Source organism: Poecilia reticulata, linkage group LG3 (assembly GCF_000633615.1).
Source record: "Poecilia reticulata strain Guanapo linkage group LG3, Guppy_female_1.0+MT, whole genome shotgun sequence".
NCBI lineage: Eukaryota > Metazoa > Chordata > Actinopteri > Cyprinodontiformes > Poeciliidae > Poecilia > Poecilia reticulata.
Genome location: NC_024333.1, coordinates 6,325,311 through 6,340,917, shown reverse-complemented (window position 1 = coordinate 6,340,917; position 15,607 = coordinate 6,325,311). Strand labels below are relative to the sequence as shown.

The window sequence follows — 15,607 nt, the reverse complement described above, 5'->3', positions numbered from 1 at the left end:
CAATGACCAATAACAATATTGCATTGTGAGATGGTCTAGCATTTAGGCAATGTGTTTTCTGCAAATCAGCTGAGGTTGTTGTTTAGAGCTGGTATGAGTTGTAGATGAGTGAACCTTTGCTTAACCTGCTGTAGTCAATATTGAGTTTTACCCATACACGTCTTCCTTAAACTTCACCCTTCGGTCAGACACACAGTCCGCACTGAGCTGCTAGGTGTTTGCATTGTTGTGGACTTTATGACCCACATTTACAGGGTTGTTTTTCTTATTCTTTTTTTTTTTTGCTGGAACAACAATGCACATGTGAGTAAGTTCGCAAAATAAATACACTGACTTGCTCAATAAAAGCTAACCCATCTCAAAACAAGATGCAACAAACCAATTCTATCAGTTTGTGCTTTTTTTGTGAGCACCTCGTATTTGTGCCTCGGCCTTTGTTCTGAGAGATTTCATCAGAAAAGAGATTAAATCAAACGTTATCTGTTTTGTTTTTACTAGTTCTATTAAAATTGTCACTGCATGTTCAGTGAAAGAACAAGGCATTGTTTCTAATACGAACTTATGTGAAGGTGAGTTTGAAATAAAGATGCACCAATTTTTTTCTTAGCCAATACTGATTTTTGTTTAGGTCTTCAAATTTTAACCAGTTTTATTTTTAGTATTTGATTAACTAAAAGTGGCTCTTTGATAAATTAAGCTGTTTTAAGTTCAACAGAAGATGAAAGAATTACAAGAATACAAATGAAACATAACAGCAGTTTAATTCGTACATTACATTTTTTTCCTAGAAGCCACTTTTAATTTTTTAAGACTGATGTTACTTTAAGATGATAAAAGTCTGCTGTATATTTACTGTGACTTTGTTTACTCTAACTATTCTGTTCAGATATTAAATAAAATCACCAAGTGCAATCTGCCATAGGTAAGATATCAACAACTTATTACTTTTCAACAGAACTCTGTTTAAAACATTGAACTATTATTTTAAAGAATCAACCACTGGTTTACAGGTAGGTCTAAAACAAGTTGTGATAAAAGCAAAATCCGCCAAAAAAAAGAAGATAAAACTCAAACAAGATAAAAAAGGCACCAAAATTTAACTTGAATTGGGCCCTGAAGAGAAATTCTGCTCGGGGCCCTGGAAAATTTTTGATCGGCTCTGAAATGTTCCGACCTCAACGTAATTTCAGTGGATTTCAAAGTCTCGCGGCCAAATGAGACACGTTTACTAGTTACTGTTACTGTTTAAAAGTTTGACCTTAGACATCTGCGCCTGCTGGACACCTCAGCCTTAAGAATCCAGAACAAAATGTTCACAATGGAAAAAGATGAAGCTTCACGTGAGCACGTGAACGCGCACCGAATTGGACTGACCAATCAGCTTACAGAGAGTAGTCCATCTGTTTTTGTTATGAGTTACAGCAATGAGACTCCAACTGTCACTGATGTCACGGACGTTTAAAAAAACATTCGCTTCGTGGCATTTATTCGTGAATATCTGCTCACATCAAACGCCGTGGGTCTTCCCGGAGAAGTTTTGGTACCAGTTCTAAGTTGGCGGTTGCCATGACTGCAAGTTCAGGCTGGGCCCCGGAGGGAAGTGACGAGCGGGGCTGTTGTTGGGACACGTGACTGGAGCTGCGCTGATCTGTTTTGACAAGCAGTAGGGAGGGAAGTGAGGCGGCGGAGGCAGACAGTAGCATCACGACTAGCAGGACTCACTGTTCCTTTAATCCGCATTTCGCCTGAATATTATCAGATAGTTGTCTCGCGCAGGAGTCTGGTGACCCAGCTCGCGTTGAAATACAGAGAGCTGCTTGGCGCGGGCTCGCGGCAGACGTTGCCGTCGTCACTGAAGCGTTCGGTCGGAGTCGGGTTGTTTGTTGTTGTCGGTTTGCAAAAGTTTTAATGAAGACCACAAAGGAAGTCAGCGCAGGTGGCGTTTCCAGCGAGAAGTAAATGGCGAAGGGTCGACCTCGAAAGCGGACCAAATTCGTTTGACAACATTTTGTCATTTTGTGACTATAATGATAGGCTAAAATTTGTATTGCCGTAGCTCCCCCCTCCGAATGGAAAAAAAACCCCATACAGAGACCGTTTGTAGATGGGCTGAGCTACGCTATAGGAGCTGAGATGTTTGGACGGTGAACCAACATTAACGAAAAGGTTAGTTGGTCGAGTTTTCTGCGGTGCTAGCTGCACTGCTGAGTTAGCAAGCCTCCGTAGCGGTGGTATCAACGTTACACAAGCTGTGGGGGGGACTGCGAAATGAATCCCGACTTAACTATGATTCAGGTGGCGGAATCCGAGACGAGCTGAGAGAGGAGCCAGCTTGCTAGTTGGATTACTAGTTCACAGATTGGTTACTCGCTAGCAAGCAGCTTGACAACTCGTTTGCCCAACGCTCCGAGTATCAGCTGTCTTTGTGTGAGTTGGACAATACAGTGCGACTCGATGGAAGCGTACAGGAGCATGCTAACAAAGCGAGGCTTTGTTGTTGGATAGGGGTGGGGGGGGCAGTTGGCACTGACACGCAGGCTTTACAGCTGATATCGTCGCTTAGCTTATACAGCAGGTCTCTGGGGCCAGAGGGGCTCTTTTTTTTTTTTTTTTTTCAAGGGGAGCTGTTTGGGGGGTGGGGGGTTCCAGGCACCGTCGTGTTGCTGTCAAAGCCTGTGCGTGACACAGAAAGACGACCCTGAAGTCAACCAGATGACACTGGACAACATGAAGCCCGAGCGAGGTATGTGAGCAAGCTGAAACACACACACACACACACGTATACAGGCACATCTCTGTGTGGGCAAGCTGTGTGTATAACCAGCTTTACATGACTGACTGTACCCATTTCCCCCCTCCAACCCCCAAGAGAGAGGACAAGAATTATGTAACAGCTGGTCTGGCTGGTTACATGAATTTACAAAACCTGACCTGAGTAGATGAGGATGTGCATACACTCCAGTGTCAGCTGTTTCCCTTTCCCTATTTTTATTTTATTTTATTTTTTTTACTTCATCCACAACCTTCTCTGCTGCTCTCCTGCCACATAATACACTTCCCTCCAGTAGCTCGTGGTTGACAGTATGCCTGCTGCAGAATGTTCCTGACACCCACCCTGTTGTGGAAATAAGGCTCCTGCCTTATGCTCTGCAACCTGTTTATAGCTTTGCTGTGTCTGCACCAAGACTTAAACAGGAACAGAGGAGACAGCCTTGTTTGTTTCAGTGTAATTGCACTAATTATGTCAGGGCATGAATATGCAATGGGATCTAAGTGCCAAAATCTTTGCTCTGACACAATTACTGATACTTTTTTTTTGTGGAACTTATTGGGATTTAACAACCTAAGCTATTTATTAACTGCTTGGTTATGTGTTGTCACATGTTCTGGCGACTTGGGTTAGTCCACAACAGAGTTGCACCATATTAGAAAGCCAGTGAAGGACCAGTGTTGTGTGGTCATGATCAGATTAACTGCAGTCAATCAACAATTGACTGTGTGTTTACATGTGTTATGAAACTGCTGCTAGGTTGCTCTTCCTTTGCTGATAATGAGACTCTAAAACACACAGTAATCTTGTCCCCCATCCCCCATCACCTCCACCCCCCTCAGGTGGGTTCTGGATTTTTTTAACCCATGGTTTTTTTCTTTGGCCAGCTTTATGGTATCCTTTATATGGAAACACTGACTCAGACAGGCGGCAGTGGGATGTGACAGGCCAAGGTTGGTGGCTCAGGGAGAGCCACAGTATAGTTTAATTATAGCCTAACAATGCAGCAAAGCATACTCCCATCAAAAACAACCTGGCTGTTAATTCACAGGTCATGTGAACATTCCTACCTTGAACTAGAGAGGAGATTGAACTGGGGATCTGAGACTGGAGAGCACAGACGAATTGTCACCAAAGGTTTTCAGCTTGACTGGTTGGAAACTGCATACAATAAAGCAACTTTTTTTTTTTTTTTTTCCATAAGTGAATGTAACGTGCTACACAGGCTAGTTTTAGCTGCAGGGAAAACTCACAAACTCACTCGCTAAATTCAATATGAGTGAGGTGTTTAAAATAAAATCAGCGCCATTTAAAAAAATGAAATAAAATTCTGAGTTAAAATAAGTAACCCTGTTCCTCAGAAGGCACACCCAGAGACTGTTTACATTTAGTAATGCTAACCACATTATTATGCTAATTGCTAATGTAAGATGCTAAAGCCTCTTTACGATGCCAATTTTCTTTTCTTTTTTTGGATGAATAAAACACAGTTTTCCAGTGGCTGCCAAGACTCATTATCTGCATTTTATCTTTTCGTCGCCCTTCAAGGTTTATTAACTAGCTGGCTCTCGCTGCCATCCGCAAATCTTCTAAACCTGTTTCTGCAGAATCTGCTTCACACGTATAAGTCCTTGTTGGTCAGGGAGTCACTGTTGTCCTATTGTTCCTTTGAACGTGCTGTACTATTTCTTTGGCGCTGATAAGCAGATTGCCTATTGCCCAGATATTTATCGTCTTCTGTTTTCCCTGCATCCTGAGAGAGAGGGACTGCAGGGCTCTTTGTTCAGTAGCCTGGAAGGTCAAGCTGAACACCCAGCAGTCAGGTTAGCAGGCCTGAGCTAGGTTAACTCTGAAGGAGAGAGCTAGACAAGTCCAGACATGCAAACCCAGCATGTAAATGCGAGAAAGGGTCTGAACTCGTGATCAGCTGGGTGTGAAAAGCCATCAGGAGGATGTGGGTGGGTGACAAGGTCATCAATAAAGTAGTTAGTCAGCTTTTGCATTTCAGGTCTCCTTTACTCAGTTAAATACTGGAAGTGACCAGAGTCAAATATAAAGTGGTACACTTTTTTTTGCTGATTTGGTCTTTTTCACTACTATTGCTGTACTGTGGGAAGAATAAATATGTGCTATTTTGGTGGCGACCTAAATAAGCTAGCCCCATGATAGTTTAGTAAAGCCACTCTGAATTTATGCTTGTTTGTGATTTTTTTTTTCTCTAGTAAGAAAATAAATTAAAAAAACAAACACCCATTTTCAAAGGTTTAGTTATTGTTTTAGAAGACATCAACAACATAAACCAAATCTTTTACTGTAACATTAAAAAGGGTACTAATCATAATTTGGACCTCAAAGTCTTAATGACAGCTTTTGCCAACAGGAAGTCCTATAAGGGAGTTTATGTAGCGTCACTTCGGAGCATCTGGTGAACCATTCTTTTGTTGTAAAGGGAGTAAAAACGGCACTTATGTTGTGCTCAGGGGCCTAACCAGAGTCATCTGATCCCCTTGTTTTTCTGTGAGTTTAGTTATGAGTCAGGACAGTGTGTGTGGAGAAAGTGAGTCTGGCACAGAGTAAGTGTGCAACAGATCGCTGCTGTACCGCTGAACCATCCACTGGCAGCTTTTACAAGTCTCATAAAGAGCAGCTACAGAAAACTTCTGGTCCTGTTTTCCACCAGTTGGAGAAAACATGCCTCGTGGTATTTTTGTTTTGACACATTTTATTTTATTTGTTCGTTTTAGCTAAAGTGAGTTTAAATAAGGCTTTACTTGTATCCACAAAGAGATATTTTCAGTGCGCCGTTTCCACACGGAGCACGATTCAAAACCACTCCAGAACAGTTTACAATATAAAACGCGCTGTTTGTGCTTGACTGTGGTCCTTCACCAACACAGACATTCATGGCTGGGAAATGTGCCGGAAACAACTGATGATTTACATTAATTGTGACTTTGTTTCTGTTGTGTTATTATGTCATGCTTTAAACCTATATACAGAGGGGATCTCATCACGAGTCACGTTGGAGAATCAGTCAGCTGGCATGCCTCAGTGTTCTGTTTCTGCTCTCTGTAACTTTATTTGTATAGCAGTGCTTCCTGTTGTAAAGTCCTCAAATCCACCCACCCTCCCTAACTGAGATGCATATGTCTCAGCTGCTCACATGTAAAATTGTTATGCTTTGATCAGAAGTACACACAGTGACTAACAAAAGTATTCCCATCTTTTGAACTTGTTCACATTTTGCCACATTACCTCAAATTCTCCCTGTTGTATAAATAATTTTCATAACTGTGGGTGGGACTTGTGGTTGAGCTAAGGATTCAATAGGATCAGTGTGGCTTTTGTCCTGTCTGTGGGGAAAAAAGTGGCCCAGATCTGGATCATGACCAGAAGAACAGGAGCCTGGATACAAGTGGTTGAAGTGATCTTCGTTTGTTGCACTGAAAGGAGTTAGCTTAGGTGGTTCCAGTGTCTAATGAGGATGTCTCCTGTGTTCAGAGGCACATCTACTTGATTGAGATTCCATCCAGCAAGCTGTTTATCACAATGCATGTCAAGTGGAATCTCGTTACACATTGTTAATACTCAACAACAGTTGGATTTTTTGCATTTGAACAGAATGTTGTTGTGTTATTGGTGCATATTGTTGCTGTGGTGACAGTATTTGTGTTTTTATGATGTGACTTTAGCTTTGGCATATGATTAGGGTCAGTGTGCTGCTACAAGATGAAGCCTTCAGCCCAAGCTTAAGTCTTTGCAACAGGTTTTCCTCCAACTCTGACCATAACAGCAATCAATATTTCCACCTCCATGTTTCATGGCAAGACCAGGATCAGTTTTTAACCACTGAGTTTTGCATATGAACCAAAATACTCAATTTCAGTCTTGTCTAAAGTTTTAGATTGTTTTAAACAATTACTTGTCTTTGTTGATCCAAGATACAAGGGATCCGATGTACGCAGAAGGGATGCAAACAATCAATCGATTTACAACTGGTTGTCGATAAATGGTTTATTAGATTAAAATTAGTTCCAACCGATTAACATCCACTAAGACCTTCTTTTAGTTGTAGTTTGGCCACCACAAAACTTTCCTCATTTTGAATATTTAAAATGTCTTCCTGTCCTAGTGTTAAGTGTTCATTTAAAATGAAAGTTCATTGAGCCTTGAGAGGGCGTACTTGTCATTACCTCTACATGACTTGAAAATGGTCTCAAAACAACAGTATTGTAGCTTATCGCCATAACTTCTGGGAAAGCTTGTCGACTAGCAAAATTTATTTGGGTGACAGACTTACAGCTGACCTCTGAAAGCTCTGGGGTTTTATTTAGGATCATCAGAGTAAAATGTGTTAAATAGGAACTCTCCACACACTTTTCAAAGTATCCCATCGTTTCCCCTTACCATTACACGCTGCTTTATTTTGGCCTTCCGCGTAAAAATCCCAATAAAAATATCTGGACGAGTGCCGAAATACTGACATGATTTGAGGGTGTGAATACTTTGGAAGGTGCTGTATAACACGGAGCAGATGGCCGATTTTATTTTAGCTCTTTTCCACCTGACCAGTCTCCTTCCATTGTGTTTGCCTCTTCTCGGCCACAACAGGTGTTCCCCTCCGCTCCGCACCGATCACAGTTGGATCCCATCTGCATGTTATAACCGTCATCGACCCCTCTGTTCACGCTGTCCCTTTTAGTTCTAATCACAGCAATTACATGGGGCAGAATCAGACCTGCCTCTCGCGATGAAAAGAACTGCCGACTAAGCAGTCCTGCAAGGCTTGACTTTAAGAAGGTCCCTTTTCCAGCTGGATGTGGTTTGGCACCCAGTCGTCCTGGTATAGTGATGCCAGAGCGGTTTCTTAAAGGTCACTGAAATTATGATAGGAGCACTGCAGCTATTTATTATTACCGCTCACTGTTATGGATGCGGAAATAGTACGGCCCAGACTTGGTCCCGGGCTGTTGGATCATATTTCTTCTGCCAAAAGTGCACCGAGTGACGTAATCGCCTTTTTACATCCTCCCTGCCCACCGTGGCTCCTCCCAACCAACCAGCAGCGAGCCCCGCAGGAACAGGAAGAGCCATCTGTGCATGGGGATTTTTCTTGGTGTGGATCATGTCTGCATTTCAGTTTTTTTGTGTCTTTATTTTTGACCAGGTTTGGCTTCTTTTGATAGCCACCTGTTTTTTTGTTGTTGTTGTTGTTTTCATTGAGCATAAAAAAAATTGAAATGGATGGGGCAAAACGTAACTTTTCTTGAAGCTTTAAGCGTTAAGAAGCTATGCATTCCATATGTAGGTTCTACGTCTCCATGAATAATCAGGTGCAGGTATCCTCTGAGCTCGATCCATCCTCCCACTCCTACTTTTAATCCCTGATGTGACATAACAAGATTGCCGTTAAGCTGTAAATTCTGGAGGCCTGGTACAGTTTGATCTGAAAGCACACTGTAGATGGGAATACAGGAGCTCAAGCTTGTAAATTGTTTGGACATTTGGACAGCTTAATTGTGTTTTTTTTCTTTTCCTTAGTGATGTTCAGAGATATAGATGCATATTTAACAAAAATGTCAGTATTCTCCACAAAACTATTGATGATTTCCTGGTTTTACAGTTTCCACCTCCGTCCCCTCCCCTTTCGTTTTGCATCTCCTCTGTGTCACATCAAAGAGGCCTCAGCTGCTGTTACAGCTCAGCACTTCACACCTCCACCACAGATAATATCTATACAACAGCTGTAAGAACCACAGCTCAGCTGGATTAACTTTCCATATCCAAAACAAGAGGATCAGAATTGCCATGTGACAAATTTGTCATCCCTCTAGGCTGACTTTTTATTAAAGCCTCACCCATATATGTAATTTGGTTCACGCCAAAAAACCAAAAAAAAACACAAAGTGATTTATAGCAACGGAGAAGACTGGAGGAGCTATTCTGGAATTGACTTTTATATTGAGGCCAAAGGGTGAATTCCCACTCTGTGTAAGAGAGGAGTTGGTTATTGACAACTCTGCAGTTAAACTAGGATTTCAGGATTATTTTTTAAAAGAAACAAAAATGAGTAGCCGCCATACTTTCATAAAAAACTTTTTTTTTTTTTTTTGCATGGCTCATGCCAGTCTTTGTTTTACCCTTTGATTGTATTTCTAAACATCTCATTAATCCTGAAGATGGATTTCTTTACTTAATAGAATTCTATTTCACTCGGGAATAATTTCCACTTAGGCCTGGTAACAAATTTTGCTGGACATGAATTGTCCCAGAAGTCATTGCCATTTTGAAACCATTTTCAAGTAGTATGATGGTAATGGCATTTTAATACAGGTATGATGGTAATGGCATTTTAATACAGGATTACAATCTCAAACCTCAATAAACTTTAAATTCTAATGAACATTTAACACCGGAACAGTGAGAAATTTTAAATATTGAAAATATATAAACAAAACAACAGAAAAAACAAAATCAATTATGAAGTCTATAAACAAAATTGTCCATCAAAAAGGAGCTAGTTGAGACCAAATTACCAGACTGAATACGTTTTTGGTAAAAAGAGAGAGGAAAAAAAAGAGAAATGATAAATCATAGAGATGGAAATTATTGAGCTTGTTTTAATTTATCATGCAACCAGTTGACTTATTGCTTATTGTTACAGGCCTAATATCAGCCCTGTTTGACAAATGTGTTTTACATCTTTTAATTATTTGGACTTTGAGCTCAGGTCTATCAAATCAATCAATCAATCAAATTTTATTTGTATAGCACATTTCAGCAGCAACCCATTTCAAAGTGCTTTACAAGTACATTTTTACATTTTATCTTTTTCTTTTACAAGCTATCAACAGTGTTTTGCATGAAAAATTATTTTAAAACATCCATTGGTATTTCACTACAAGCTATTAGTCTTAAAATAGACACGACAGAAGATTGACTATGAAAACGGTTGAATTCTTTCAGGTTTGAAGGTCTTCTACCAGACACACCACAAATCTTTCAGCACACAGGCTGTTACGCAAGCAGCTTTTTAATCAGGCTCACACAAATCTCTTATCTGTGCCTATGCTCCATATTAGTAGAGAGACGTAGAGGTTTTGCATTAACTCATTCTTCAAATGTGAAAATAAAATTCAAACGTTCCTGTAAAGGAAGTTGTGGTGGAAGGAAAAATCAATCGACTAAAGAAGTTCATCTGTGGTGCAAACTATTGTTGGTGGTGATTAACCACACACGCACACGCACACTCACACACACACAGTCTGAGTTAACAGAGAGCTCCTTCGGGGCACATTGTAGCAGTGTTAAGCACATTGCTTATTAACAGCAATGTGGGGTTAAGTTCATTTCACACTCATCACATCTATCCCCTTTCCTTCTCTCCATTGTCTCGTTTTATCCCTTTTGTTCCAACAACCAGTCCTAATAGTGAATCAGGTAGTTTAATAACCTCACCTCTAGAATGTATCAAATTTTGATCCGATGAATCGATTTAGGATAATCGATTACTGAAATAATCATTAGTTGCAGCCCTAGTGTAGATTAGCTTTTGTTATGTTTAGACAAACATGGATTGAGTGATTTGATTATGTGGCCAAAGTCCAGTCTGTGATTATTGCAAAGCTCTGGCCTGCTCATAGTGTACATAACATAAATGTCTTTTGGATAAATAAATGAAAACCACAACATATTTTTAGTGAAATAAAATTACTATTTCCTTAAAAAACAACCCTAAGTATTAGTTGTTTTAATCTGTAGCTCTGAAAATCTACAAATACAGTGAAACCCACTAGCATATGGGAAAGGAGACATTTTAGCACCACGTTTCAGACAGAGACCTTGTACAACTTTATGCAAAAACAGGTTGAGTGACGGAAAGAATTGACTGGTTGAAGGGGATGAAATAGAGCAATGTTGATGCAATATGTTCAGCTTCCTGTTATCTGCTGATGCCTAACTCCCTGTGGTAGCAGCCTGAATGAACAGATGACACGAAGATGGTTTCCTTTCTAGAAGATTCTGGTGCCTTTAGTACTTCCTGCGTTCTCACCGATGCTGAAAATCCCTTAGTTTTCTTTACTTGGCAACAACTAATAAAGTTATCTATGCAACTTATCTGTGCTTATGCATTGTCAGAGTTTTAATTTTGGGATAAAATTGTAAGATTGATGAGTTATTGATTTTGTATGCCATAGCAAACTAACAATTGGATAGAGTTGTTTATTTTAAAAGGAACAACAAGTTAGCTGTAAAGGCTAGCTTTCATCTGTAGTCCCTACAGACAAGTTGACAAGCTTCTTACATCAAAAAAGAGAATAACGATTATAAATAAAAGCATTTTTTGTTCAAAACATATCGGGTTACATTTTTGTGTTTGTTTTTTTTTAAAGTTCTATAAAAACACTCAAAAAGACTGAGAAGGTTTTCAAGTATAGAAACCAGTGCTCTGATTCTCAACCTCTGGCTGCATTAAATCCATCTTGAATCTGACACAGCTGACACTTTTTCACTCAACGTTTGGAGCCGGTGCTGCTCGGGTTGCTCAGGTCCGACTCCCCTTGCAAGAAGTTGGCAGCTGCAGCTGTGGATGGGTCAAAGGCACTTGCATGAGAGGGTGGCTCTGATTACAGAGAGGGGTTGTCCTACTGCCCCACTGTCCTGCAGTCACCAGCACTCAGCTGCTTTCAAAATAGCCTCTCCGCTTCCTATTGACAAATGTGTGCTGGTTTACATGTTTCAGTACGAATGTTTACCTTTTTTTGTTTTCTTTTTTTAATAATCTGGGGCTCAGCAATTCCCATATAACCCATCTTGTCGAGTACTCCCTTACTTACTCCACTCTCCGTTGTGGTTTCGGTTATATAACTTGCATTAGTCTGACTTTGCAAAGGACCGCTCTTAGCTGAATAACAAGGGTTTTTTTTATGGGAGGGGGGGTTGAAATGTATATGAAAAGAAAGAAAAGGAAGCAAAGTGGGAGGCATAACAATGCTTTGAAGATAATGTTACCAGTATTTCAGGATAGATGAGAGGGGAGGACAGGCGAACCTCACTAGTCTGTGTTGTATGTTGTAGCCCCCACTTTACCATACCGGCCCTTGCTCCAGGGCTAGGCCTGTCTCTTGTTTTGGGAACATTTTATCAGACGTAGTCCTTATCTTCTGAACATTCCTTTGCTTTATGTTGCACCTGGAAGCTGATCACTGAAACCAGTCTGGAGTGTTTAGCCTCTGAGCGACTCATTTGAATAATCAGGGATTTAAGTACCCTACTCAAGGACTACAGTTGCTATGGTTGTTGAAGATGAAGAGAGGAAACTGAATCTCACTCCTTAAGCCAGAGTTGTACAGCAGGACTGGGGGGGGGGGTCAGTAGCTAGTCGACACGTTGTCGCCTGCCATCGGATCAGAAAGTCAGTTTCAGCCGAGTTTATCGGACTTTGCGTTCAACTGCCTGCTAATACCTGAAATCTGCTGTTGTGTGGTGGGGAAAATCCTGCAGTCTGGTATAGCGCTCTGAGAAACACTGTTGCCTAACTCTGACAAACTGCCATTGTTACTGCTGCTTTCATCATGTGGAGCATGAACAATACTGTGAGAAAGCATTGTGAATTTTATGCAATGACTGTGAGTTTCAAATTGAGTACGTTTGAAATTTAAACCCTAAGTGACGTTACGAAATGTTACATAAAGCAAAAGCTGTAGAAAGTGTGAATCATTTCTGTATTTAAATGAAAACTTTAGCAGCAGTTTTAGTGTAAAGCATCACCGTAAGAGAGATCTGCTGGCATTTTACTACAACTGCATCATAATTGAAATTTCACATTCTAGTTATTATATGAAATATTTCAGCTAATTACAGCAGAGACAAGCCAAGAACTTCAAAATGTGAGATTTGATGTTCAGAACATGTTTTAGGGCTTATTGTGAAAGTTTGAATGACATTATCTTATGGGGGAAAACAAACTGAGGATTGCTTGATAAACTCCAACACCAGGGGCTTTTCTTGTAGGTATGTTGGGTATAAAGCGAATTCACCATCTTTAGACAGTAGATGATCTTTAAACAGTGTCATGTAGAAAAAGTTGTCAGTTTTGCTGTCTGAGCAAATCAATAAATTGAACAAAAAATTAAGAAATTACAACAAAATTTCTTTATCTGTCATAACATAACTGTGAAAAGGTTCATTAATATGAGTTCTGTTGACTTAGGCATTTGTAATCTGGCAAAATGATGGGAGTTCTTTGTTTTGCTTTATTTAAAAACTTGAAAAATGAATGGATTCATTGCTCAGGATTTGACCTGTGGATCACCAATCAAAGTAGATAAGGGAACAAATGTCTGATTCTAGTATTTGATTATTTCAACAGTGACTCTGAGAACAATACTTCTGTCTTTAAGCAGAAAAAGACATGCAAGATGCTAGCTGCAACAGAGCAAAAGAAAAAAAAAACTGTTGCACTTCGCAGATTTTTGATCACAAATTAGTCACACTTTGCAGCCCTGGTTTGTATCCACAGACAATTGTAAGGGGGTCAGGAAACATGATTCAACTAAGAAGCTCTACTTCATAAATAGGTTTTGATAATGTGTTGTGAAATCCAAAACTTAAGCTCCCCTAGGATTCCTTTTCCTTTCTTTTTTTTTTTTAAACAATTCTCTTAAAAGCTTAAGAGCTTTTTTGACTTTAGTAAATGTGAGTTTCTCAGCTAGCAAATAACTGTTCTGTTTTTCACTTGAGATAATAGGAGTGGAAGAAGGGTCAGGGTGGTGTGACAGTCTGAGTCGAGTATTTTTCTGCGTCTACCGGGAGTTTAATGAAAGCTGAAACAGAAGAGGGGTTCTCCTCAGCTGGAACTGTATCACCCCCTCATCCTATCAGGGCTTGTTGCTATGTGTGCTGTGAATCTGCTCCCTTTGTGTTTTTAAAAATGGGGGTGTGGGACACGCACACACACACGTGTCACAGAGTTCAGAGTTTTGAAATAGCATTTAACTACCCATGAGAAGGGAAATAAAAATTTTACGTGGATCTCTTAAACACTTGAGTCGTTGCTGACACACTAAGTTTATTGGCAAACTATTGCTCATTACCAACCCTTACAGTCTCTGGCAGAAACTGTTTTCCTGGCAAACTTTACAATCATTTCCAGTAGAAGTCCCATAACAACAAGGTAGACAATAACAGGAAAGGTGACCGAAAACCCTAGCTGACCCTCTCCTTGTGTTTTAAAGTTACCAGCAAACTTCTCCCCTGCTCTACCCAAGACTGAGAACAAAAGCAGTGTTGTAATAAAGAGTGCCATGAACACACAGATGCCACTCAAGACACACACGATGGGCATGGTTGCGTAAACAGATGAACAGACCAGTAATTGTACACAGAGCGAAGACATGGTATGGAACAGACTGGTGTGGCGACGGCATACACATTACTACCCACTCGTATTCACGAGCAGGAGCTTCAATTGTCTTGGAAGAATGTCAAGTTGAAACTCTTGTCACATCCACAAGCAAATTCTAGAAAGGAGAGCTCGTTCCCACACGCAGACACACTTCAATCATCCTGACGGGAATGTTTGAAACGCATCGTCCCTGTTGCCATGGTAACTCATTCATCCGCCCTTTCTTCCCTGGTCAGCCGTCCGTCGTTGATCCATCAAAAGGAGAGTGTGAATAGTGATGTCATGTATCTGTTTCACCATTCCTAGCAACTTTTTGAAAACTGAAATAGAATGTGCTGCTGTTTGTTGATATTGCATTGCTCAAGATTAATTGTAATTAGGCATGAACCACGATAATAACATGATTATATAATAACTATGACTTGACATATATCAGTTCCAACATGATCTTATTACCTTTAATCAAAACAGGCAATATCATTACAGTTAAAATAATGGATATAAATAGTACTTGTGCTGCACAATATATTGCAAATATATCCTCAATGCCTTATCGTTCCGATCAATTGGTTATGGTTAGTATAAGTTCACAAATATACATTCTGAAGGTGTGGTAGTTTTTATTTTGCTGTGGCAGTGGACCACTATCAATTACATGTAAAGAAAACCTTACAGTGCAATAATCGTTGACTGATATCTTCTAAATGACAAACATTTTACATGTCAATAACATACTCGGTGTCACTCACAATAATTTTCCACATCTCAGGTGTCCAAAATGCTATGGATGGACTCAAGAAAAACCCTTCATGTCACCATTGCAATTTCTTTTGTAATATTGTTTTGCCCTAACATGTATTAATAAGTAAATGTAAGAAATAAAACCTGTAAAATTTTATAGACATTTTCAAATCCTAACTCTAATTCCAAACAGGCAAATTTGTTTTGTCTAACAAAGGAAAATATATAGCATGTGTTGTTAAGCCAGCTGATGGGCAGTGTGTAGCTTTATATCATGGAATGCGCTTCATACAGCTGAAGAAAACTCACTCCAACAATTTTTCTGGCATCTTCTTGAACTGTAGGAACATCATGCCTTTGTACCGGTAACTAGCTCAAGCCTTATTCGCTGATGACCATCTGCTTAATGTATAAAAAGGATCAGATCTACCTAATTAACATAAATCCAGTTATCCAATCTAGAGGGGATTGCTCGCCTGTCTGAACACATTTTCCAACACATTAAGTTCAGAACACAAAGCTCTCGTAGTCGTAGGACTGTCGCTGACAACAAAAGCTAAAGCTTTCTAAAGAGACATGTTGTGGTCTTGTCAGATTCAGACATGTTTGTGGTCTTGTCAGATTCCTGACAGATTAGATCTGTCAGCTTCTCAACACAGTTTGGGGAACAAGCTAATCTTTGACAGAAG

The 15,607-nt window shown here is 40.0% G+C and overlaps 1 protein-coding gene across 2 annotated transcripts in view; it reads left to right on the top strand.

Moving 5' to 3' along the window:
* Positions 1-1,483: 1,483 nt before the first annotated feature.
* The window catches only part of atosa (atos homolog A), a 40,068-nt gene continuing 25,944 nt past the window's right edge, over positions 1,484-15,607 (top strand). Inside the window, exon 1 of one of the 2 annotated variants that reach the window (XM_008404768.2) lies at positions 1,484-2,743. In XM_008404768.2, the coding sequence (XP_008402990.1) occupies positions 2,713-2,743 (31 nt within the window). In that variant the 5' untranslated portion in view covers positions 1,484-2,712. The remainder of the gene's footprint in view (positions 2,744-15,607) is intronic. The other variant, XM_008404767.2, reaches the window with a different exon arrangement.